This window comes from Nasonia vitripennis, assembly GCF_009193385.2.
Source record: "Nasonia vitripennis strain AsymCx chromosome 1 unlocalized genomic scaffold, Nvit_psr_1.1 chr1_random0002, whole genome shotgun sequence".
In the NCBI taxonomy this organism is placed as follows: domain Eukaryota; kingdom Metazoa; phylum Arthropoda; class Insecta; order Hymenoptera; family Pteromalidae; genus Nasonia; species Nasonia vitripennis.
In genome coordinates this window covers 3,145,949-3,173,631 of record NW_022279588.1, presented here as the reverse complement: position 1 = coordinate 3,173,631, position 27,683 = coordinate 3,145,949, and the positions used below count along the sequence as shown (strand labels likewise).

At 35.9% G+C, this 27,683-nt stretch overlaps 2 protein-coding genes across 4 annotated transcripts in view; both read right to left on the bottom strand.

The window, feature by feature from the left end:
- Positions 1–27,683, bottom strand: part of LOC100117809 (rab GDP dissociation inhibitor beta) — a 139,690-nt gene that overhangs the window by 74,901 nt on the left and 37,106 nt on the right. For both annotated transcript variants that reach the window (XM_031924854.2, XM_031924885.2), the window contains one exon: positions 19,237–19,650. In XM_031924854.2, the coding sequence (XP_031780714.1) occupies positions 19,237–19,650 (414 nt within the window). The remainder of the gene's footprint in view (positions 1–19,236; positions 19,651–27,683) is intronic.
- Positions 900–9,247, bottom strand: LOC103317541. 2 transcript variants are annotated; one of them, XM_032601228.1, is made up of 8 exons: positions 7,360–9,247; positions 7,113–7,223; positions 5,204–5,296; positions 2,080–2,643; positions 1,956–1,997; positions 1,742–1,880; positions 1,497–1,668; positions 900–1,437 (listed from the first exon to the last, which is right to left on the bottom strand). In XM_032601228.1, the coding sequence occupies exons 4-8, from the start codon at positions 2,637–2,639 to the stop codon at positions 998–1,000; spliced, it is 1,353 nt and encodes a 450-aa protein (XP_032457119.1). In that variant the 5' UTR covers positions 2,640–2,643; positions 5,204–5,296; positions 7,113–7,223; positions 7,360–9,247; the 3' UTR covers positions 900–997. The 2 variants fall into 2 exon arrangements, with proteins under 2 accessions (XP_032457119.1, XP_032457120.1); XM_032601229.1 differs by lacking the exon at positions 7,360–9,247 and having other exon boundaries at positions 5,138–5,296; positions 7,113–7,224.

The window sequence follows — 27,683 nt, the reverse complement described above, 5'->3', positions numbered from 1 at the left end:
GCTTCTTTACAGCAATCTGTTTAAGCACAATTATTAAATTAGTAAATGCTCAATAAAATAATAGGAATAATAAAGGTATTAAGTGGAAATGTTTAGAGGAAAGATTGTGATTTGAATTGGGAATAGGCAGAATACATTATTTACTAAATATTATAATATAGTTATATAGGAACATAGGATTAATGCTGCTTACCCTCTATCTGCATTTCCCAGGTATTGCAAGGGCTGACATGGATGCAGGTTGATCCTGATGATGTTGCAGGATCGACGATGTGCTCAAAAACAGAAAAACGCAGAGATAATTAGCAACGAGTATTATAATATGGAGTAAATTGAATTATAATGATTTTTAAGGGGGATGGTGAGAGAGGCCTCGACGTCGCCGCTCTCCGTGAGGTTCATCCACATGAGCGGCAGCCCTTCCACGTACGGCCCCTGACATTTTTTCTATTTAAATGAATATAAATAAAAAAAATAAAGATAATTTTGAACTAAAATTACAGAGAACGTAAAAAAGTTCACATGTTACAAAAAAAAACTAAAACAATGTATTATAAAAGGCAACATGTGTACTTTTTAGCTGAAAAGAAATACATTTGTTAAATAGAATAAGAAATAACTTAATGAGAGAGTGAGTGAGTGAGCGAGTCAGTGAGAAAGAATGAATAATAAGGGTTTTTAAAGGGGGGTGGTGAGAGAGGCCCCGACCTCGCCTCTCTCCGTGAGACTCATCCACATGAGGGGCAGCCCCTCCGTGTACGCCCCCTGACATTTTTTTTATTTAGATTAAATATAAATAAACAAAAATAAACATAATTTTGAACTAAAATGTCAGAGAACGTAAAAAAGTTCACATGTTTACAAAAAACAACTAAAACAATGTATTATAAAAGGCAACATGTGTACTTTTTAGCTGAAAAGAAATATATTTGTTAAATAGAATAAGAAGTGAGTGAGTGAGTGAAGTGGCTGAAATTATAAAAAATTAAGTATAAAACTAAGTTTCTCCAAATATATCGGTGGCATCGCTGTCGGAGTCTCGTCCATGGTTGTCGTCCTCGGTGCCGCTGCTGTTGTCGTCTGTGCTGCTGTCGTCGCTGCTCCTGTTGTCGCTCTCGTCGCCGCTGCCATCGTTGTCCTGTTGGCCATTGTTGTCCTCGGCATTAGCGCCGTTGTCTTCAGCATTAGCGCCGTTGTCCTTGGCATTAGCGCCGTTGCCCTCGCCATCATCACGGTCGTTGGCCTCTTCTCGTTGTTGCTGTTCTTCGAGACGTTGACGCTGAACTTCTGGCTGATCCCAAGGAGCAGGGTTTTGTGCAGGCCTCTTCATCTTGCGACGAAAGCCTTCCTTGGCGCTTTTTAATGCTCTTGTCATGGCAATGGTAAAATCGTCGTCCTGTGGCGCGAGTAAGGTCTTCTTATCGAACGGCATTGCCACTGAAAAAAAATTTAATTTTAAGATAAAATTAATAATTAAATAAAAACATTGAACGTACCCCTGCAAGCCTTGGCAAACTTGCTTTCCTTCAAGGCCAGAACACCATCTCTTTTGGAGGAACTCCAAGTGACATGTCGAAAAATGTCCTCGTCTACCTTGACGCACTCATTCAGATATCTGGCCGCTGAGTCGATGTAATTAGCACCACCTAGGCTGATCAGATAATTTACCTAAAAAAAGTTTTCAAATTTAAAAAGAAGTATAAGAAATTAATTTATACCGATAAAAAATGCCGATACTTACAAGTTTGTCGTACGCCTCATCACCAGCAAAATCAAATGCGACGATATCGGCCGAAGTTTTAAAAGGCAGATATTCAGGACGAACTGCCACCTTTGGCTTCTGCCTGTTGGTAATTCCTTTTACCATTTCGTGCACGGAACTGAAAAAAAGGAAATATTAGAGCGTTGAAAGCTCTTAAAATACTTGGGATAGAAATAAAATGTGTTCAAAATACTGCATTAATTCCTCCAGCTTGACGAGTCTTTGGTCCACTGATCTGTAAATAAATAAAATTCAATTAATATGATAAATATGTAAATCAGAATAATTATTTTTAAGTAGTATGGCGCAAAATATACTTGTAATTTTTGTCCAAATTATCGATTTTTGTGGCTAAAATCTTGGCCATTTGCGCAGTTTCGGAGGCGGTGAGAGAAGCTGTCGAGGAAGATGCTGCAATTCCTACAGCATTCGGTCGACGAAAATCCATCATCTGAGGGCGTGTCGACAATCCTTGCTTCGGTGGTTGCTGTTGCTTTGATGTCGACGCTCGTTGCTCCTGCAACCTATGATTGAGAGTCGGTTGAGGCTGCGACGCAGAGAAACCGTCGTTGTGGGCTTGCCACGACGACGACGATGACGACAACGATGCTTCGGGCTGTGATGATGACGGTGGTGGCACTAATTTAGAGCGCTTGTCCTTCTTCTTCTCATTTTTGTTCTTCTTGTCCTTTATATTCTTCTCTTTTTTATCTTTCTTATTCTTCTTGTTCTTCTTGGCGTGCGGTTTAGGCGGCGGTGCAACGGCCATTTGGCCAGCGGGCTGAGCGAAGAAGCTCCTTGAGGGGGTGGATGACATCAACTCCGATATCTTGGAATGTGCAGCGGACACTGGAATTGCTCCCGTATTCTTCGACATTTTGCTGTCAGAAGAAATAATAATGAGTAAATTTCAACGATTATCAATAAGGTACCTAATGGGAAGAATGATATAATATCCTAGGTTATTATCCTATTATTCCGTATCGAAATGAGCCGACACGATTTTGACAACGACAAAAAAATTAGAAGCAGCCTCTTTCGTATGAGCGTCTACCGGCCAATACGGCATCCGAAAGCATTTGTCGGTGACTTGATCGAGACCCATAACTCTTACCTCGGTACTTAAAGCAGAGCATAAAAAAACTCCGATTAATGATGAAGAGCAAGGACGATCAAACAAATTTTCAATTTTTGCGAAAGTTTTTAAAACGATATAGCAGTAATCGTCGGATTTGACGATATTTTGAATTATTCCGATGAATCCGTTTCGAAGATAAACTGTACTATCCGGTCGAAGAAGAGAGAAATGGACGTCTCCGGTAACTACTTTTCTATATTGTTCGTAATCGGTCTGATAAGGTGGTGGAAAATAAATACACTATTAAGTATTTATTAAGTGTAATTTAATATAATAAAACGTAAGACTAGATAATAATTATATTAAGCGTGATGCTACTACCGAGGACTCTATACTATAGTCTCTGACAACTCTCTTTCAAGCGAGCGCCCTGGAACTAGAGTTCCCTTTCCACTCTCTCTCACTCATACATCACGCGCTCACACGAACACCGCTGACTCGTGCACTAGCACAAATGTACTTATACTTAACACGGTCGAACCATCGATCAATGGTACAGGACCTCTCGCATGAGCACCGATGAATTTCAACAGATTCGCATCGATGTGTTTGGAAGAATCTGTTCCACAGTTTTCGCTCTACGGTTGGCAATTTGTTGCAAGTACTGGCTAGGCTTCCTGCATAATTTTCGGCAATACGACATATTGCTTTCGTAAGGAAAAGCTGAAAAAGAATCTAACGCCCCGAAAGCCCTAAAATCATCGGCAAGATGCAACAAAGTATGAATATTGTACGACAAAAATTCTATACCATACACGTCAGAGGCTGTTTGAACGAAGAGCTTGATGCAGTTTTCAGCGTAAGCTACAGATTCAGGTGTAAAATGAGCATTGAATAAAATTCTTATGGATGCGTGAAGCAGAAGAAAATGCAAATAAAGAGCGGGATTAACTGAACCGTTGAAGATAACAGGAGCGGTATATAGAAGCAACTGTCTCAATTAGGTGGCTTTAAATTTGCCATGGTGGTTGATGTCGACTGGTTTTCGAGCAAAATCTTGCGGGCAGTAATTTTTTACTTGCTCTAGTCGATCATCGAGGATTCGTACAAGATTCGCGACAGCGATTTTAGCGGTTTTGACGAACCTACCATCTATTAATCCTTGAAAAATTTTTCCCATTACACCCAAACAGACGAGGTGCATATAGTCGAAGACCGTACTCTTGACCAAATTTATATGAAGACTGAGATCGATTAGAGGGCAATCTATACCTACGCTATGGTGATCCGTGTCCAATTTTTCAAGGTATTCCTCTTGTGTACGAGGTCTATGATCGATCCCCGTATACACCATCACTCCTGGACGTATATTTTGACCGGGAACCCAACATCTCGAACACGGAGCCCTAGAACTATGTGAACGGTGACCTAACGAAAACGAACGAGCAAGAGCAACGGCGACAAAGCATCTCAAATCAACGGAAAAATGTTTACCCATGAAATCTACACCGCTCTGAATAACCTGACGCACATCTCGATTAAACGGTTGAAAAAAATCTTTCGCACTCGTTGGCTTTTTGTTCCCTTTAAATACTCCGACGATCTCTGATGCAAAACGATTACCAAAGTTTGCTATTCTGATTTGAATCGGCCACAAAGCGATCTTACCTACTTTATCAAGAGAAGCACCGTCTGTACTAAAATCTATTTGTATATGCTCTTTCCGCAAATGTGGGGAAGTCGAAGACAATATCTTTAGCAAAGCCCGTTCTACGCCAAAATGAAGGTACTCGCCTCCAGCTACTTGAGTGATAGGGGCAGAGTAGTTTGGAGTTTTTAAAATAGTTCTCGGGTCCACGTGTATACTCGAAAAACAGCCGTGTGTTTTTATCACTTGCATGATAGCCCTGATCTGCGTGTGGGTCACGTTCTGCTCAGCAAAAACTGTAGCAAGCCTATCTTCAAAATCGTGTACGCTCTCTATACCATCGCATAAAACCGATTCACATTCACTCTCACTCTCGTCGCGATCACTCTCATTCGGGCTGTTAATAACCCTATCATTCGCACCATCATCCAGACAGCTCGCCGGGCGGGGTTCATCGAGATCCGGCTCGTTCGGGCGATAGACGGGGGTTCTACAATGGCGGTGCAACGATTCTGAACCGACGGTACATATTCGGAAGCTCTTTCACATAATCTTAATATTTCGGCTCTATACGCAGGCTAACAATCTTGCAAACGCTTCCTACTGCGCATAGTTAAAATTCGATGCATATTTCAAATCAAAATCGTACTTCCCGATAATCAGCGCAGCTTATTCTTTGAGGCGGTTTACACAATCAGCAGATGATGAACTCTACCTCTTGGCGTAGCCCAGATCTTGCAGTAGTAGCTGGAACTCCTGACAGCAACTTGGATGTTGTGGTCCTCTGCAGCTTCTTTATTTCAGCAAGCTGTGGAAGCAAAATTAAAATTAGAATATAATTTATTTATATTGTATATAAAAAATACATATAAATGCAGCTGTACAGGTAATTTTGACAAAGAGATCCTCTAAAATAACTCGGTGAAGAAATTACCCTCGCCAAACCAATATGCGGGCATGGATCTCTTTACAAGTTTACAATTAACTTGAATTAGTAAAAATAAGTAATATTTCAGATTCAACATAATTTTTATATCATCTGTGCAAAATTTCAACTACCTAGCTTCAGCAGAAAGCAAATGGCATGAGAAAGTATCAATATAAAGGGTATATAGTAACTGGTACGGATAGTCCAAATCTGAAAATCTTATATTTTCATGCTGTGTGCTTTCTACTGCAGCTAGGGACCTGGAATTCTGCACAGATAATATAAAAATTCTGCTAAAACAGATAATCATGGCCTTTATCCAGACCCTTAGACCCATCACTGACATAAGTGGGCACGCATTTTGACTTAATGATAGTGATTCTTTCACACAGTTGCCAAGGAGAATCTCTTTATCAAACTGACTTGCACAGCTGTTCTCCATTATAATTTTACGTGTAGAAAAGTATAATTACTTTGCATGTCACCGTAGATAAGCACAACAGTCTCAAAGAAAAATAGTATTGCATAATATACTGCACACCTAAATGTGAAGATAAAAAATATATCTTGAGGTGACACGCAAAGTAGTTATACTTTTCCACACCTAAAAATAGAATGCAAAACAGTTCTACAAGTCATTTGGATACGAAAATCCACCTCGACAATTTTTTCATGAAATCAGCCACGCCAATTCAAAATACGTGCATGGGTCTCTAGGTCAAGATTACAACTAACGTAGTTGAGTAAAAGTTAATATGGTTGGTTGTTTCTGCATGATTTATGAAGTATCTGTGCAAAATTTCAACTACCTAGCTTCAGCAGAAAGCAAATGGCATGAAAAAGTGTCATAACATGTCTCATGTCGACAACCAAAAATCTTTTACTTTCATGCCATGGGCTTTCTATTTCAGCTACATAGTTCAAATTTTACACAGACACTAGATTAAATATGCTGAAACCGCTAACCATATTAAATTTCACTGAAACAAGTCAGATGTAATCTTGACCCAGAGACCCAAGCCCTTATTTTGATTTGCTGACGGTCATTAGTCCAAATAACTGTCAAGGATTTTTTTCTTATCAAAATGACTTACAGAACTGTTCTGCAATCTATTTTTAAGTGTAGAAAAGTATAATGGTTTTACATGTCACCTCAGAATAAATTAACAAAAGCACTGTTTAACATATAAATTTGCACACCTAAATGTGAAGATAAAAAATATATCTCGAGGTGACACGCAAAGTAGTTATACTTTTCCACACCTACAAATAGAATGCAAAACAGTTCTACAAGTCATTTGGATACGAAAATCCACCTCGATAATTTTTTCATGAAATCAGCCACGCCAATTCAAAATACGGGCAACTAACGTAGTTGAGTAAAAATTAATATGGTTGGTTGTTTCTGCATGATTTATGAAATCTGTGCAAAATTTCAACTACCTAGCTTCAGCAGAAAGCAAATGGCATGAGAAAGTGTCATTACAAGTGAGTAGCTGTTACGGATAGTCCAAATCTGAAAATCTTATATTTTCATGCTGTGTGCCTTCTGCTGCAGCTAGGTAGCTGAAATTTTGCTATTTAAAAAATTATGCTGAAACTAATAATCGTAGCCATCATCACAGGACAGTTTCGCTTAAACCCTTTGATCACATATGTGGGCACGCAATTTCACTGGTTAGACGTTGAAATCTACCTCTTGGCGTAGCCCAGATCTGAGCAGTAGCCTGAACTCCTTGCAACAAGTTGAAAGGCCACTTGTCCTTGTAGATTGTGTTGGTCTTCTGCTGCTTCTTTTCAGCAAGCTCTGTAAGCACAATTATAATTATAACATACTTTATAAAATAAGAGGAATAATAAAGGTAAATAAGAGGAAGTTTTTAGAGGAAAGATTGTGATTTGAATTAGGAATAGGCGGAATACAATATTAATTGAATATATACTATATAATTATACGGGAACATAGGATTAATCCTGCTTATCTCTCTGGATTTCCCAGGTACTGCTAGGATAGCTGCGATGCGTGCAGGTTGATCCTGATGATGTTGCAGGATCGACAATGTGCTCAAAAACAGAAAGTGGCAGAGAGATTTAGCATCAAGTATTATAATATATATATTGAATATAATGAATAATGAGAATGAGAGGCAGAATGAGATAAAGTATGAGTGATATATGAGATGAAATTATTATGAGAGAATAAAGCGAATTAGAGAGAATGAAAAACGATTAATAAAACTCAATATCCAGAGAAGTAGTCGCAAATTGTAGGCTGCTTCCCTCTGGACCTGCTGGACGGCTGGACACCGCGATGAAGAATGCAGGTGAGCAACCTCTTCTGGAATCTGCAAAAAATACGAATGCGTTGAAAAATTCGAAGGAAGCCGGAAAGCTAGATTATCACGGAAGAAACTATGCACACGCGCGCGATTTTTCTAACCTGAAAATCGGCGTGTATAAACAAATTACCCAATTTTCCGAATAAACATATAAAAATAATATATTAAACTTACCCAATTGAGTTGATTAATCGGTAGCACTGGTGATTGTCGAGTGTATGTAACTGATAACTTTTGATAATCAATGATTATTCAGTGTGACAAGATTTTTACTGTTAACGCACGAGTCGCAAAAGCAAAAAGGAACGTTTTTCCGAGAATCCGCTATACTTGATCCCTCCACCGCTCGCTATATAAAAATATCACGTATATGCTTATGTACAATCGTGTATTCGTTCAATGTGAAAATGCCATCAATATATTATTATTACAATTTAGAGCGGCAAAAATCCCAAAAAAAGTAGCGGGTTGATATAAAAATCGATTCACCTGCACCTGCACCAATATAAAAAGAAAAAAAAATCCACAGAATGTCTTTGAACCCATTAGCCGCGATTAGCTGCACAGTACTCAGTCCATTCGGACACTTTTTTCAACCTGGGATCTTACGTTTGAAATACATATGGTCAATAAGGGCGCTAGAGCTCGAGCATTTGTTTATTTATATAGCTTGAGCTGTTAAATTTAAACTTATAAGCATAAAAACTCGAGTTGAAGAAATGCCAGTATTGATAAATAAGTTTATCGCAATACTGAAATCGATTATTTCCGATAACATTGCAGTAAACCTTATAATTTATAACGCAGGAATCCGTAAAAAGATTAAAACCGTATATTGCGGAATTCGGCACGTGCGCTGACGAATGGCTAGCACAATGCCGCCATGAATTTTTGAAAAATGTCATTACGCGTGTCGACAAAATGCCCTGGATATGCTGCACTCGTGCCGAAGTTTTGCAGCACGCTGTGCCGCCAGGAAAATGCATGCATGCTTCATAAATGCAAGCGTAATGCCAGCCCGCCGAGTCGTCAACGTGCCAGCATGCGTGCTGGCACAATCGCGCCCGTGGCGAATCACGGATTTCTGCATTTTTACGGCACGATACGAGCACGCGTGTTCCAGCATGCGTGCTCCCGGATTGACGAAATCGGGCAGCACGACGTACCGTCACAATGCCGACACATTGCTAACCGAAATCGGATCCCCCGGGGCGTCAACTTTTGCCCGCACTGTGTAGGCAGGCCGAGCAGACAACTTGACGTCACGCGTGCCCAGCACGCGGGCATGCATAATGATGCATTCGTGCCGCCAACGTTGGCGAGAAAAAAAATTTTAACTTTTTTTTCCACGAATGACTTCAAAGTGGAGTCACAGTGACGGCACGCGTGCTCGTCATACATGGTCAAAAGTTGCCCAGTACGTGCTGTTATCGGGGTCCATACTCTTCGCACATCATACATTTGAATTTGCAGGGCAAACATAGTGCGCGTCTGACCGAGAGCAGAAGAGAGTATAGGTATAGCTATACTCAACGTGCAGAGAACACGGCACTATGTGCGCGTATATCTATACTCAGCGCGCAGTATAGCCCGCGCCAGACTGCGCGCAGTGGTCTCAAAATAAAAAAAAATGGGACAAATTCAGTCTTAGATCGAGTATTCAGTAAAATACATTTTTTACAATTAAAAACATATCTTGATGTACCCAGGAATGGAATATGATACAGCTTTTTTGTATTATAAACCCGCATATAAGGTTAAAAAATCGATAAAGTTAACAAAAAATGCAATAATTATTTCCACAATTTATAAAATGATTGAAAACAAAAATTTATTCTCCAAATAAGTGCAGATACGGGTTTCCCATGTATTTTTCGACGCTGAATCCGAATCCGATGTCGAAAATACAGTAAATTAAAAATCAACACCTCCAGTAGGGTAAAAACACCTTAATTTCTCGTAATATCGACTTATTTTCGAGAGGCGAGAAAAGATATGGGTTTCCGATGTATTTTTCGACGCTGAATCTGAATCCGATGTCGGAAACACAGTAAATCAAAAATCAACCCCTCCAGTAGGGTAAAAACACCCTGATTTCTCGTAATATAGATTTATTTTCGAGAGGCGAGTAAAGATATGGGTTTCCGATGTATTTTTCGATGCTGAATCCGAAATTGCAGTAAATTCACCATTAGCCCATCAAATAGAAAGCTTACTGCTAAAGTATTTAATAGTTGCTTCAGTATGCAGTATTTATTATAATTTTTTTATCACAAATCAATTAATTATTGTTATGCAATCATCATTAAATTTTAGGGAATTTGTTGATTCTACAAAAGATTTAGAAAAATTATTTTTTTTATAACATTTAATAGATAACTAATATATACAATTTTAACACTACTCATTCTCTGATTCCTTATCTTCGCTATCGTACACCAATAAACTTTTCATCTCAGCAGATAATTTTTGATGATTTTTTTGGTAGTTTTCGACTTAGCGAAATCAGCGGATCGGATCTCAGTAACAGCCTTTCCAATGTATCCATGTTCGTTTCTGTTCTGTAAATATTCATGCATTAGTAAATGTATTTTGTTATTTGATTAGGTGTTATGTTGAGGGCAATTATACTCTATTATACCATAATAAAAATTATTTTTGTCACTATAATACTATACGTAAAATAATATATATTTATACAAATGGCTACATATTTGACTATCTAAGCTGAAAATTAATTGTAATTTAGTTCGAATGGTTTTCATATTAGCAAGAATTTGAGTTATTATGTATGTCAAGTAAAAATCATTGATTTTTTAAAAATATCATTGTTTATATTCTATTCTACACTTATCTCATTTAAAACAATCAGATTTTGACGAGTGTATACACTTACGAAAATTGTAGAATTACTATTCTAGATGTTAGTTATAAAAAAGACCTATTCTTAAATTTTCTTTTTCACTAGCAATATTACAAATTTGTTTAATATAGTATTTTTAGGTAAATAACATTACTAAACTTTGAGTTAATTTTACTCCTTTGCCCTGGTAGAAATCGATTTCATTAAAAAGCTAGTAAATACCATATATGGGTAGAAATAGGCGAATAATGGACCATTTTTCTCCACGTGATAAATCGCTTTTTCAAACCTTTCTTAAGCATTTCCAAGCTTGTAAACATAGATTGGATTGGCTAAAGCAAAATATAAATGATAGCCAGTTAATGGCTGTAAAAGCGCTATGCAAAATATACTTGGCCAAAAAGGTAAAAAAATGAGAAATCATGAATATCTCTGCAAAATGATTCAAGTACATTTACATTGGCTGTGAGTTGTATAAACAGTTTAAAAACCGATCGAAATTCGTATGTCTCTTTGCTTTTAGTGTACAATGCAAGAAGTTACATCTCTATCATGGTTTTAAGGTTATGTTGATTCCATAAAATGCTCAAAAAATGTGAGAAAAAGCGTTTTATCGTAAATTAGTTCCGGGCTACTTTTCATAGCCATTTATTAGTTTCCTGGCCATTTTAACTATTTGAATTTCTACCAGGAATAAGAGTATGCATTATAACTTGAATAAGGGTAATGATTTCACAAACTTTTATAAATTTTACTTTAGTAGCTTGATGTTTTTCTACTATGGTTCTCTCGATAACGTTTAATGTCTTTGTTTTTGCATTCCGGAGCTTCTTCGGAAAACATGCCAATAGGAAGAACTACTGTTTGTACAATTAAATGACCATGTATCAATATGGTATGTATCGAAGGAGGCATGTAATACCAAGGATACAATTCTACGTATCGCATTGCCGTTAGTTTGCAGTAATCTTGAAAGGCATTAATGTCGATTTTGTTTTGAGATGACAAAACTCCAAGAATAGTTTGAAATTTGCGCAACAAGATTTCATCAAAACCTAAAAAAATAATATTACATTTTAAATTTATTGTATTAGCAAGATCAATGCGCGCTCTGCTTTATATTAAACATTTTTATAGGTTAGAAACAAACTATTACGCGCGTCCCGCCATCTATCTCGTAATCTTATTGGCTAATCGACGACCAATCAGAGAATGAACAGAATGATGATTTCTCTCTTTTTTAGAGTAGGATGTTAATGGTATATTTCGATACAAACGTGAAAAAATTGATTCTACAAGAACGTGAGGTTTGTTGCTCAAGTGAAGCAAGATTGATGATCACATAAGTGTAGAATCAATATTGGCACACATGTAAAGCGTTATTGTTTAATGTTATTTAATTATATTACTTTAACCTACAAATAGGAAAATTGGCATAATTTCTTGGCTCTCGTAGCATAAAACATTTTTCGACACTAGTGGATAAGTTCATATTCAGCGCATGTAACTTTTTTCATTTGCTTCGCTTGGGCAAAATACGTTCCATGCGCTAAAAATCCGACTTATGCACGCACAAATGTCAAAAAATATTATTTACAAATATAAGTTTATTGCTCAAGTAAAAATATGAGGAGGGATAATTATTTTTATCACGTGTATTGATTATTTTTTCTTACAACTTGCATCTTTCTACCATCAAAGCTATTTTACGGATCTTATTGCATATATTGTTGAAAATTGATTTATTGCACCATATTATACTAATTATTATATTATTATGTATTACACTACTGCTTCATAGTGTCAAACACTACTGTTTAAAGATGCAGGCTTGACATAAGAAATATATGAAATAAATTCAAAAATACTGCTGTTTACAAATTCAATTATTAATTCCAATATGTTGATACTCTAAATAATGTTTATGATAAAATAAAAGTGCTTAAATCGGTGGATAGATTAATATATGAGTTTTACTAATAACTAAAAAGATCCCAAAAATAAGAATTTTATCAAATCGTGCAAGTAACATATATTATAATTTGTATTTTTTTATATGCCTCGAATCACATTTATAATTTATCAATATAAAAATATATATTAAATCTTTTTGAACCTGTTATTTCTGCGACAATGCTACAATTCTTGAAGATTATTCTGGCAGTATTGCCATCATTAGTACTTCCAAATCCTCTTTTCGGTGTATCAACTTTAATTCCAAGTTTCTCGTGAAGCTGTTCTCTTACCCTTTTTTTTCTTCCTCTACAACTTGTTTTTGATCTTTAGGAGTCTACAAAATAATTTCAACATTTTATTACCAGTTTCTCATTTTAACAATTTTCAGAATCGTTAATTACGCAAATTATTTAAATATAGTATTTGATAAACATTCATAAAATGATTCCGTACTACTGCGCGAGAATCAATTTTTTCTCACACTACCTGATAGAAATGCAAATATTTCAAATTTCTTAAAATAAGTTAATGAATTGCTTTTTTCACATTTTTCGAACAATGAATGGAATAAGTATAACCCCAAAGCCATTTATTTGGTCGATTCAAATAACTTCTTGTATTTTATAGTAAATACAAAAAGGCTAGCAAATTTCGACTTCAAACGACTTGTACAATTTGTAGTTAATTGTTTTGATAAAAGAAAAACTCAGAAAGATTTTCATTACATCTCATTATTGGCATTTTACAGGCATTAACTCTATATTATCAGATCCGTATTAAATTTACACATGTCACATAGTATAGTATAGTTTTGATATTTTGCTACCGCTTGAATTTCCTTGAGATTTCAAAATGTCTTGACTAGCTTTAAGCAAAACATTTGGTGCATAAGTCTCTTTTGCTTCTCTTATTTTTCTCTTACCTATACTATTTCCAGAGAAGGACGACCACGTTTTATTACTAAAAAATATTTATAAATTACTTTATCAAAACTACATTTTCAAAAATTAGGTTTATAATAGCGCCAATAAAATTTGTTATAAATTTTTGAAAAATATGAATCTTTTATTTTAACCACGACTATTCAATTGAGTATTTTCGTGTAATATCATCATATAATCATAATACAAAGTTTAGAAAATTTTACAAGAATGTATTTATGCTTTCAATGAAAATTGGTCGATCAAGGAGATAAATAATAATCAAAATAGGTAGAAATTGCAAAAATGCTCGAAATGTCAATTTCAATTCTTTGTAGCTTGACGTGCATTAATGAAAAATTTAGAATAATAAATGTATTCTTCATAATTTACTTTTAATATCGAATATCTGTAACTAACTGATAGTAAATAAGAAATTATGTATGTTTATATTGCTTTACAGCACAATTATTAGCATAGGGATTCTCAAACTTTTAGATAATTTAGATAATTTACTAGCAAAAAGTTAACTTGAAAGTTACTAAGTAACTTTACAAGCAAAAATATTAGAGAGAAATTTATCGTTTCATTTTATTACCTTGTACCGGCCATCTCATATCTTATATGTTGGCATAGATCTATATATATATATATATATAAAAGCCTAGTTTGTTCACAATATTGCTTGTGATTCACATTTATATCTCTTTTATAAGAATCCGTTATGATTTAATTATTTATACTTGCCTGATTCGTAAAACTCGTCGTTTATTTCATTGTTGTTGATGTCTTTGTTGTAAGATATTTTGAATTCCTTAATCAGCCAGGATGCATACCAAGTTTTAAACAAACCGGAGCTTATTTCTGCTCGTTTAATATTAGCTAATTTAGCATTATAATTATTATAAAATCCTTTCCCAAGTCTCGTTTTTATATGGAAAATTACCGATTAATCGTTCTGAATTTAAAATTTTTTGGTAATATATTCCAGAACATTATTTTGTCTTTGTTTATCAGTAAGATGTTTAGAACAATAATATACAATAGGTTGTATGAATTTGTCCATAAAAATAATATTTTATCCAAGCATAGATTTGGATTTAGGAAAAATATTGGATCAAAGATGCGTTAAATTATATTACGGAAGTGTTGTATAATAATTTGGATAGGAATATACCAACAATTGTAACTTTTCTTGATCTGACCAAGGCCTTCGATACGGTCGATCATGAATTATTTCTTAAAAAACTGTACTGTATAGGCATTAGGGGTCACACTCTAAACCCCAAAGTAGAAAAATTGACGTTAGGAAGTATAAATAAATCAGTTTATACTTTAGGAATAGAATAACTAATAATTATTTTATTTTATTTTTGAAAGGAATGCCTGTTCAAGATCTCAAATTTTGAGAATAAACAGTGTCATAGCCTATTATTTCAAAATTAATTGTGCTCGTATAGACCGATAGAGTCATTTTAACATCTTTTGTACTTAGTATATATGTTTTATAAGCTAGCAAACATATCGACAGTAACACTACGAATGATATATTATGCTTTTTTCCATAGCATGATACGCTATGGAATCTTAGCCTAGGGTGGAGTGTATAAAAATAATCGAGATCTGGTGCAAAAATTACAGAGTAAAATTTTCATGTAGGTTTGTTTCAACTTAATAAAACAATAAATCAAGTGATTTTTATCTTAACTAATAGATTTATGGTTTTCATATCAGTACTCATGTGATTTTTTAAGCCGCCACAGCCATAGAGACCACTGCGGAAGTTTGAACCAAAGCAGTTGAGTAAAAATTGTTATAGTAGCACGTTTCTACACAATTTGTAAAATATTTGTATAAAAATTAGATAAGTAAATTTTTTATAAATAAAAACTTTCGAAATGTACATTTAACAAATATGTAGAACAATTCAAAATCGTCTGAAACGCATAAAAAACACAGTTCTACAAGTAGATTTTTCCCACGGAACTTTTTTTAGGTTCTGGACTTGATCGGATTTTTGCGAATTTTCACCAAAAAAAATTTAATGCTCTTTTTTGGAACTATCTAGAACGATTAAAAATCGCCTGAAACGCATAAAAAACACGGTTCTACAAGTAGATTTCTTCCCTGCGGAACTTAGAATTTTTTCAGCTGCGGAACTTAGTTAATTCACGCACTTGGTCAGACGAGATTTTGTCATGAGATTTCAGGTGAGATCTCACCTGAGATTTATCAATAGGGTATATACGGTTTTTTTTACATTGAATGATAATTTATTTAGGTTTAGCCATATTGCAACCTTACGAAGATATTCATTTAATCTTTCTTGTGCATCTGTCCACGAGTTATCACATGAAATGATAACTGTGTCATCTGCGTAAGATAATATAGTTTAATTCTGTATATCTATCAATAAGCCATTAACATATAATATGAAAAATAAAGGTTCAAGTATGGTTCCTTGTGGAACCCCTATCGTAATTTCTTTATACTCACTCTTGCAGTTACTTATTTTGACACATTGTTTTCTATCAGATAGATAGCTAGTCAGTAATTTTAATGCTTCTCCTCTTACACTATATCTTTCTAATTTGTCCAGCAGTATACTGTGATCTACAGTATCGAAGGCTTTAGCTAGGTCTAAGAACACTGCTATAATCGGTTTACTTTTATCTAGGTTTCTATATATAATATTTGTTAAACAATTAAGACCATCTTTCGTTCCTCTATTTCTTATAAAGACAAATTGTTTATCAGATATTATTTTGTGTTTCATGATAAAATTATAAAGTCTATTGTATATGATTTTTTCAAATATTTTGGCAATGTTAGAAGTTAGCAATATTGGTCTATAATTACTAATACAACTCTCCCGACTTATATGTAGGTACAATATCCGCTTGTTTCAGTGCATTAAGCCAGATTGATTGCTGTATGCTTAGATTCAATATATACTCTAATGGTTTTAATATATGTTTAGATAAAGTTTTGATAGTTATTGCACTAATATTATCTACCCCACCAGCCTTCTTTTTCATTGCAATAATTATAATTTGAATTTCATACATATTAGTTGGATTAATAAAAATTGAGTAGTTATTTCTAGCTAGCAGCTTCAATTGCTCTAAGTCTATTTTTTAATTTGACTGCTTAAATTTATTCCTACGTTACAGTAATATTCATTCATAGTGTTCGCAATAGTAGTCTTATCCTCAATTTTCTGATCATTAACTATTATACTATCAAGTTATCCTCATTGTTTCTTTTTTTTCCTAACTTATCATTTATTATGCGCCAAAGCTGTTTTGAATTACCACTACTTTGTCTAATAGCATTAGATATTGTAAGGTCCATGTTTCCGTACATATTATAATAATTGGTTTTACTACCAAGTTTTCAATAAATAATTCTAATTTCTCATAATTCGGATTTAGATTTCTTATATTTACACACAAAATTAAGTTCTTTTTCTTCGAGATGCTCTTGTTGAGTGACCTGATATTCTCCGCATCACATTCTATGTTGTATATATCTTCAAAGTTGAATTCTTGGGCCATTAGTTAATCCTTATGAGTTGAGTGATGTAGAAGACATCCCAGATGCTCGCCTTGCTTGAAGTATTTTCTGCCATACTGACATATCTCGGTATTACAGGTTGTATCGTACAGTTAGTAAAGTCAATGAACTTCCTTATTTTATTCTGTAGAATAGTGCATGCGTGGCTATCTGTTGCCATATGCTCAGTATTATATTGTGTTTTATACTTATTATTACTGAAGATACAATTAGAACAATTTAATTTATTACCCGTACAATCTGTAGTCTTATGATTACCTGCACATTTTAAACATGTGTGATTATTTGTGCACTTAAAGCCATTATGCCCGTATCTACCACAATTAAAACATGGTTTAATTTATCTTATCATTTATCTTGTCAGTAGAAAATTCTTTAGTATCTTTATTTTTAACTATAATTTTTGGGATTCGTTTTTGCTTATTATTAGGCATGGCACTGGAAATTACTTGAGCATAGGTTTTGTTTTTTGAACTATTTATTTCACTTTTCTGCTTATCGAGTAATTCTCTCAATAACTAATTTTTTCTTTCAGTTTGTAACGCCCCGTACAAGCTCCGCAAAAAAACTACACAGAAAAAAAACTAAAATTTATTGAATACATTTTTAGATTTTACGCGAGTATCGCGCTCCCGCATTTTCAACTAGAATAGGCCCGCGCTACAGCTGACAGCGCAATTTCAGCAGCGCCACGAGACGGCGAGCGGCGGTAACAGCAACACCGAAAGAAGAGGGAGAGCGCGCAACACACCATGTGTATATATATATATATATATATATATATATATATATATATATATATATATATATATATATATATATATATATATATGTATATGTATATAGAAGCGGCGAGCGTAGCGGCGCAAGAGAAGGAGAAGCGGCGGCGGCGGCGTAGCGCGCGCATACTATAAATTATTTGTATAAATAGGTTTTGTACATAGATGTGAATGTCTGTGTGAAAGTGTGAATGTGAAAGTATTTTCGGCGGCACGATCCCCGCTCTCTCCGAGGCCTATAAAAGGACCCGCACAGCCAGTATGAGCTCACTAGCTCTAGCGCAACTTAGGCGCCTAGTCAAAAATCCCGAGCAACTTATGCCTCGAGTAAACGACTTAGAATATTTTCGAACATTTCTACACTTATAAAAATTTCGAGTTAGGCACGATATCGCATCATAAAGCGTATCAGTCCTAGACTTAGAAAAATTCTAATTCTTGTCAAAATAATTTAGAAACATTTCGTTACCTAATTTAAACTTGTAAAATTTCGAATACGATCAGATAACGCAAATTTAAGCGTATCTGCATAAAATCTCTTCTTGTAACAATACGATTCAAATCAGATTACGCAACTTAAACGCGTATCTCTTTATTTTTGTTTGTAAAAATCAAAGCGGATCTACCCATTTAATTTTTGTGATACTTAGAATATATGCAAGATATACGCAATATTCTATTATTTATTTATTTGAATATATTTATTTTTGTTATAAAGAACAAAAATCTCTTTATTGCGATAAACCTCCACTACCTGGTATCCCGGACCTGAACTATCATAATTGAGAATTATTATAAAAATGTTAAATCTTTCTATTTAATCTGTTGTCAGAATCACGACGCAGATTAGTAAATATTCGCGACTTTTCAGATAGTAAAATCAATAGATTTTGTATTCTTACATAAATTTAATTACTACAGGACCGAGATAAGTCGTGACCGTTTCAAGTTCGCCCTGGGTATAAGAGGTTTCTTCGAAACTCTTTATACGAGGCGAGTGCCTAAAAACCCGGGTGGAAATAATTAGTAGTTTTCAGCCAGTTCGTGTCCAGTTTGAAGTGACGGGCCAGTTTATTAAAACGTTTTAGCCTAGTGACATTCTATTTTCATCATGTTTTTAACTAAAGCACTGCTTGAGAACTGCCAAGCAAATGAGTGAAATGTAAAAATAACATTAAACATTAAATTAACTATTAATTATGTAAATTAACACTTAAAAGTGACCAAGAATATTACTTTTACGATAATTTTGTTTGACCCGAATCTTGCACTTAAAAATCCATGAAAAATAATTATCTCGTAAAAACTAATATATACGTGGGAACCATGTGACATTCCTTAAATGGGTGTAATAACGATGTTGTAATTTATACCAAATTTTTCTTACCTGTACAAAGCAAGAGCATGACCGGTGAAGTCTTGAGTATTCTTATCTAAATTAAATTTACTATATAATGCACTCATAGGATTTTTAAATGGATCAAAATTATCCCACGTTTTTGGATCGTCTTCTTGCATATTTTGAACCCATAAAAGAAAGTTTTTAAACCGCCTCTTTTCGAAAATACCCATCAAATCACTAGACAAAGCTTCTTGTTGATCAATTGGTACTTTTGAAATCTTTCCTGATTTGTAAACATAAGAGCCTTCAATAGATTTAAATTCTAAGTACCGTGTAACCCCTGTATGAATCAACAATTTTACAAGTAAGCCATTAGCCATTAAAAATTTGGGAATGAGATCAACATTCCAATCGCGGCCTCTTCCATAATTTTGATCAGGAGCTGGAGCCTTGAATTTGCTAGAACAATAAAAACATTTAATTTGTTTATGCAACGATTCGTGTCTAATTTAATGAAAATATTCTTTACTAAGCTTTTTGTTGGAAAAGAGGGAAACGTTTTTAACCACGAACAATTGTGAAAAGTTCTTGTACTTTTCAATTGGTAGATAATAGTAGATTATGCAACAAGGGAGTAAAGTCGTTGATTATATCCGCAGGTGAGAGTTAACTGCCCGAGTGATGCGAGCCACTTTATTTCTTGAAAAGTGGGACCTACTCAGCTATCGACATTTTAATAAAAATATACGTTTGTTATTATTTTCTATTTATTCTATTATACTTATTTCATATACGATAAAACAAAATAACAATAATTTTGATAATTTATACAAAATACATAGATTTTTCTATATTTTAACATTTTTTCAAAATTTTTAAAATTTTTTTCAAATTTGCAAAACATTAAAAAATTTTGCGGAAATAAACAGTTTGTTCCCCGCATTTTGTGGAAATAAAGAGTTTATTTCCCGCAAAAATACTGTACTCCCGCATTTTGAGGGAATAAAGAATTTATTTCTCGCATTTTGCGGGAATAAAGTTCTTTGCGGAAAAAAAAATTTAATAAAATGCTACTTTAGCCCCGTTTTTCAGGGAATAAAGTGGCTATTATACTTCAGTCGTGAATACAATTTTATTAATTATCTTACTTTTAGGAGTACAATAGTACATAATGCAACAAGGGAGTAAAGTCGTTGATTATTCCTGCAGGTGATAGTTTACTGCCCGAGCAAAGCGAGGCATACAGGGTCATACTAAAACAATATAACATTTTGGTACCACCGTGATCAGCGTAAAAAACTGAGTCCAGGGAAATTGGTCGAAAAAATTTTCCTCCACTTTTCAATTTCCTAGTCAGGAAAAGAAAATCCCCCCACTACTGAGCCAGGCGGAGAAGCGCGTGAGGAGAAGTGAGCGCGGCGGCGCTGCGCAATGACGAGTGAGGGATACTGTTGCTAAGGAGGTCGGCGATGGCTGCGCGAGAAAAAGGGGAAGCGGACGCGATTTAAACTATTTCCGCAGAAAAACCTATTTACAGGTTATCTAGCTCTTGCATTTTAATTTCAAATGAGTCTGTGCTTCGACGCACAGCCCGAACTTAGTCGGTACAGCTGATTACAAGATATCGAAAGCTAGGCGCGAAAAAATTTCAAACGAGAGACCGCTTTTATAGCACAGAACGTGCTTCCTCTTGTTTCCATTGCGTGAGCGGCGATTAGAAATGTTTTGTGTGTACGACTGTCCAAGTCTCTACGCCCGGTTTTACTTTTTTTAGCTGAAAAGAACGTAGGTCTAAAGCCTTGTAGAGGTAGCGTAATTTTGGAGCATAGCACAGAGACAGCAAGCTTCCGCTTGCCTTCACCGCAAGGGAGTAAGGTTTTAGAATGGAATAAAAAGGCATTTTAGCAGAATATCCTAACTTTATACCAGACTTTTCTACATCACAAAATATTACATGACCTAATTTCTTTTCCTTTATTTCCAGATTTCCTCATGGCCTGGGCATTCTCCGATCACAGTGAATTGAAAGCAGCAAAAAACTCTATTCTGATGCCAACTTTAAAGGCGTTCTTTAAAGAAAATTTGATAGAAATGAATGTCTAAGAAAGTATCAGTTATTAATACTCAGTATCTGTTTATTACTAAGAAACTGATTGTGCTTTAAATGGCACCACGGCGAAGTGGCGCGTTGCGCTCACGCGTACGCAGCTACTCCGCCTTACAGCATCGGAAAATCTGCGACAGAGGGACCCTGCTCGTTTTCCGGAAAAGTTCTCCACCTTAACTGACATTCTTGAGGCGGCGAACGGCACCACGGCGATGTGGCGCGTTGTGCTTAAGCGTACGCATATAATCTGCGTTACAGTATCAGAAAATCTGCAGCGGAGGGACCCTGGAGACTTTTCGGAAAAGTTTACCAGCTTAAATGACGCTTTCGCAGCGGCGAATGGCTCCCCCGCTAAGTGGCGCGTTGCGCTCATGCGTACGCAGCTACTCCGCTATATAGCATCGGAGAATCTGCGGCTGAGGGACCCTGCTTGTTTTCCGGAAAAGTTCTTCACCTTAACTGACGTTTTTGCAGCGGCAAACGGCACCACGGCGAAGTGGCCTGTCGGACCCACACGTACGCAGGTAATCTGCGTTTCAGCAGTTAAAACTTCGTGCAGGAGTGACCCTGCAGGTTTTCTGGAAGAATTGTTTAGCTGAAATGACGTTATCGTACCTACGAACAGTTTCACAGTGACGAAGGGCACCGGAGTTTTAGACACAATTTTTTTACGATAAAATTCTTGTGAGGAAAGCAATAGAGCTATCGTAATACAGACGTGAGAAATTGAGTAATTTATTGTTATCAGCTTGCAGTTATTGTTGGCGCGTTGGGACGTTAATAACAGATTGTAAGAAATAAACAGCTACAATTTTATTTAATCGTTTACTATATATACATTTTTTAGATTTTTTTTAAGGATCAAATCCGTAAAAGTCTCGAATGTTGCAGTGATGCAAACAATTTTTTAAGATCGTAATATCGAAATCTTCGTCCATGAATGCATCAGTAATACTTAAGTTATCCAGGTCGGTATTCTCCAAGATTTGGCGACTGAACAAATCCTGTACAGATTTTTCTTTGCACTTTATCCAACTCAGCATACACAAGTGCTTCATGAACATTCATCAATTGATTCTATAAGATTGTTAATATTGACTACTATATTTTACAATAATAGATTTTAAACGAAGAATATGAGAAAGAAAAGTGTATGTAACATATCGGCGCCTCAGAGGAATAACCATTTATGAGGATATACCATTTGGTGGCATCGCTTTCCAAGCTTTCGATGCTACTTGATTAATAAAATCCGTCGAAAAGTAACCATCCTCTACCGTCACATTCTTCACTACCTCATATAAGCTCAATTTTGAAAATATTTCTTTTTTGTGTACGTCTGATAAAAATAACGGTTTATTCCTGTTTTTGCATTCACTGAATTATTGCATTTATAAATAAGGTCTCGATAATATATTTCTGTTGCTGATAACCAAAATGACATAAGTCCACTGTTCGCGAAAATCGATATAACTGTAGATTTCATACCTTCAAAAAGGCCGTTTAGTGTAAAAATGTCGGGAGTTATTGAAAAGTTGCTTCAAAGCTAGGATATACCCAATAAATATGTCCATGAGTGCGGTTTTCAGGTTTTATATCGCGCCCTTTCTCGTTTATACCTATCTTACATGTAAATCTAAACATTGACACCTTATTTCTCGAAAACACGAAAAGTAGACTTATATCTTTTAGCCTGTCAGCGACAGACTTGAACGAGGCACCTCAAATGATATAAAGGAAAATTTTATTTTAAAATACATAGTCTACATGGATTTTGATTTTCTCCTGATACAAACGATAAAAGTTTCTCAGTTGTTGAATTTGCTCACGCGTTGGCTTGGTTGTGAACACAGGCTTGAAAATAATTCTCAAAAATCAGACGACAAAAACTGTTCATCAAAATTATCAGACTCAGATAAGACAGTAATAAAACTTGTATATTTATGATGACTATCAAGTAGACGATGAAATACAGATGTACTGGACGTGCTAAATTCTAGATATCTTCGAAATTTATAAGCTTCTGTTACTATTTAAGAATACAAACGTTAAAGGTTAACGTACCAGTTCTACAGACAACGACAACGACATATAGTTTGTTTGATGTTGCTGTCACTTCGGAGCGTTAAGCCGAAAACAATGCACTGCTATTTTGTTCGAAAAAGTCTTATAGCACTGCGTAATCCTCTCTGGCACCGTGCTTATCACCCTCGCTACACTCCTGTGCGAGCTCGAGTGCTAACCTTACAGTGCCAGAAAGAACTGCTGATACCACGGCTAAGCGTGTCTTGACGGATTTAAGACAGGCTCTGCTGTAAAATATTGTACGATATACGTGTCTGCAGTGACATTTACACTGCCAAAAATGCCACTTGTATGGTAATGTGCTATAATCTTTATATGCCCTCTGCGCGCGGCGCGCGCAGTAAAAAAGCTCTAGTCCCTCCTTTAAAGAAATGATTGCGCATACGCCAGTTAAGGTGGAGAAATTTCCGGAAAACAACCATGGTCCCTCCACCGCGAATTTTCCGATGATGTAAGGCAGAGTAGCTGGGTACGCGTAAGCCCAACGCGCCACTTCACCGTGGTGCCGTTCACCGCTGCAATATCGTCATTTAAGCTGGTGAACTTTTTCGAAAAGGCTCCAGGGTCCCTCCGCCGCAGATTTTCTAATAGTCTAACGCAGATTACCTACGTCGCCGTGAAGCCGTTCACTGCCGCGAAAATGACATGAAAACTGGTGGACCTTTTCGAAGAAGCTCGAAGGTCCCTCCGCCACAGATTTTCCGATGCTGTGAGGCGGAGTAGCTGCGTACGCTTGAGCGCAACGCGCCACTTCGCCGTGGTGCCATTTAAAGCACAATCAGTTTCTTAGTAATAAACAGATACTGAGTATTAATAACTGATACTTTCTTAGACATTCATTTCTATCAAATTTTCTTTAAAGAACGCCTTTAAAGTTGGCATCAGAATAGAGTTTTTTGCTGCTTTCAATTCACTGTGATCGGAGAATGCCCAGGCCATGAGGAAATCTGGAAATAAAGGAAAAGAAATTAGGTCATGTAATATTTTGTGATGTAGAAAAGTCTGGTATAAAGTTAGGATATTCTGCTAAAATGCCTTTTTATTCCATTCTAAAACCTTACTCCCTTGCGGTGAAGGCAAGCGGAAGCTTGCTGTCTCTGTGCTATGCTCCAAAATTACGCTACCTCTACAAGGCTTTAGACCTACGTTCTTTTCAGCTAAAAAAAGTAAAACCGGGCGTAGAGACTTGGACAGTCGTACACACAAAACATTTCTAATCGCCGCTCACGCAATGGAAACAAGAGGAAGCACGTTCTGTGCTATAAAAGCGGTCTCTCGTTTGAAATTTTTTCGCGCCTAGCTTTCGATATCTTGTAATCAGCTGTACCGACCAAGTTCAGGCTGTGCGTCGAAGCACAGACTCATTTAAAATTGAAATGCAAGAGCTAGATAACCTGTAAATAGGTTACGTTTCGATCTGCGTAGAGCAACGCACCTCCTAGATTTTCTCAAATTGCAAAGATTGAAATAGTTTAAATCGCGTCTGCTTCCCCTTTTTCTCGTGCAGCCGTCGCTGACCTCCTTAGCAACGGTTTCCCTCACACGTCACCGCGTGGCGCCGCTGCGCTCACTTCCCCTCACGCGCTTCTCCACCGGGATAAAATGCTACTTTAGTCCCGCTTTTCAGGGAATAAAGTGGCTATTATAGTTCAGTCGTGAATAAAATTTTATTAATTATCTTACTTTTAGGAGTACAATAGTACATTATGCAACAAAGGAGTAAAGTCGTTGATTGTTCCTACGGGTGAGAGTTTACTGCCCGAGCGAAGCGAGGCATATAGTGCTTTATTCACGACTGAAATGTGTAGCCACTTTATTTCTGGAAAAGTGGGACCTACTCAGCTATCGACATTTTATTTAAAATATACGTTTGTTATTATTATCTATATATTCTATTATACTTATTTCATATATAATAAAACAAAATAACAATCATTTTGATAATTTATACAAAATCAATTAATTTTTCTATTTTTTAACATTTTTTCAAAATTTAAAAAATTTTTTCTAAATTATCAAAAATTTCCAAAATTTTGCGGGAATAAATAGTTTATTTCTCGCATTTTAGGAATTAGAATGCTACTTTAGTTCCGCTTTTCAGGGAACAAAGTGGCTATTATAGTTCAGTCCTGAATAAAAGTATTTAATAAAAAAAATTACTAATAGTAAAACGCTTTTAGCATATAAGACACCGGTCTATCCTCCGGGTTTGGATTACACCCGCACAAACATGCGCGCATGCACTCATTGACAATACAAGCGCATACACACACACACGCTAAGAACAATCTTTAGGAGTTAATGACAAATTTCGTTACACCATTTCTGCAAGCCTTGATTTTTTTGTATGTGTTATGCGTGTTACGGACAACAGTATTTTTATTTATTTATTTTTATTTATAGTTTATTTTCCATGTACAGATTTCTCTTTTTACATTTACACCCTTGTCTCTTTCTCTTACATTTCCATTTATAACTACTTATATCAACCCCTTTCTTACCTTCTCCGTATTTACATTTTTTTACATTTTCCAACGCTATTTACAATATCCACAATGTCGCTCGCTTTTTCGCTTCTTATCTACCCCTTCCCTTTTTCTTTCTCTCTATCTTTTCATTCCTCCCTCTCAGTGCTTGCCCTGGCTTCTTCCTCAAATCTCCTGCTATATCTACACATTCCTTCTTTTAATTCGCCTTTCAGTGTCCTGCTCAGACTCCTCCTGATTTCTTCCTCCTCCCTAGTTAACCCTAATTCCTCAATTTCTTTTATCCATTCTTCTTCCATTTTCTCTCTTGCTTTTCCGCATACCCATATATGTTCTACGCTTTCCTCTTTTTCCTTGCAGACCCTACATTTACTATCCTTAAACCCCTTTTCTTTTCCCCTCCCCACACTCCCACATCTTAACCTTGCCCATTGTTCCTTTGTGTCCCCGTTCCATTTTTTAACTCCCCAATATTCCTCCTCTCCTAGCTTTTCCTTACATTCATTGCAATTCCTACAGAAAGCTCTCTTCATCTCCCACCTCTTTAAATGCCTTTTCCAATTTCCTTCCCCATTCCGACGGATATCCATTTTTCAAATTCCTTAATTCCTCTAACAAGCATATTTTTGGCCACCTTCCCTCTTCCATTTTTATTATTTCTATCAAATAATTCCCTGCTCTTTTTCTCGATTCTATGTCTAAGTTAGTTCTACCTGCCTCCATTTTCCAGATATAGTCTGGTGTGTTTTCATTTACCCCTAGCGCCATTTTCACGTACCTTCCTTGTACCCTCTCTACCTCTTCCCACCGTTCCCATCTCCATAATTCTGCTCCATATAAACATCTTGATTTCACTATTGCGTCCATCAAATACAATCACCCCTTTAGATTATCTAACCTCGACCTTTTCCAAATTCCCCACACCGTATTCATTTCTTTCCTAACTTTCACCGTCATTTTTCTTACCTGTGTCCCCACTGTCCCTCTTGAGTTGAACCAGAAACCTAAATATTTATATTCCTTAACAATTTCCAGTTCCTTTCCTTTATATTTCCATTTTCAGCCTTTTTCCTTCTCCCCCCTTTTTGAATTAACAATATTTTTGTTTTTTGAGTATTTACCTCTAACCCATTGTATGCACTATATTTCTCCAAACTATTAAGCATCTCTTGTAACCCTTCCCTCGAATCCGACACCATGGCTACATCGTCCGCGTATTTCGAACAGTAGATTTTCTCTTTCCCTAACTGTTCCTCCCTCCTTCCTTTTAACCCACTGATCCTCCAAGTCTTCTATATATATATTGAAAAGAGTTGGGCTCATCGGACACCCCTGCCTTACCCCCCTTTGTGTTCTAAATTTCTCCGAGATTCCCTCTTCCGTTATCACTTCGTTTTCCGTATTTCGGTATATACCTCTTATCATTCTTAGAAACCTTCCCTTTATCCCCCTTTTTTCTAATTTTTCCATCATTTTTTCCCTGTTTACCGTATCAAATGTTGTTCTAAAATCAACGAAGCCCACATATAATTTCTTTCCCTTTTCTTTTATCCTGTTATTAATTAAACTATTTAGTACGAAAATGTGATCTCTAGTTCCTCTATTCTTCATAAAACCTGTCTGGCTCTCCTTTAACCCCTCGCTCTTTTCCAACCATCCCCTCAATCTCCTTGCCAAAATATTCGTTATAATCTTGTATCCTACATCTAAAAGTGAGACTCCCCTATAATTGTTAACAACCTCTTCATCTCCCACCTTGTGTATTGGAAAAAGCCTAGTTTTCTCCCATCCCTCTACCATTTTTCCTTCGTTGA

Excerpts from the sequence above, each read along its gene's own strand:
- LOC103317541 (XM_032601228.1), bottom strand. The coding sequence starts at position 2,639 with ATGTCGAAGAATACGGGAGCAATTCCAGTGTCCGCTGCACATTCCAAG. Across the intron at positions 1,669-1,741 it reads ATGAGGCGTACGACAAACTT|GTAAATTATCTGATCAGCCT; the intron begins GTAAGTATCGGC and ends AACTTTTTTTAG. Across the intron at positions 1,438-1,496 it reads GTTTGCCAAGGCTTGCAGGG|TGGCAATGCCGTTCGATAAG; the intron begins GTACGTTCAATG and ends ATTTTTTTTCAG.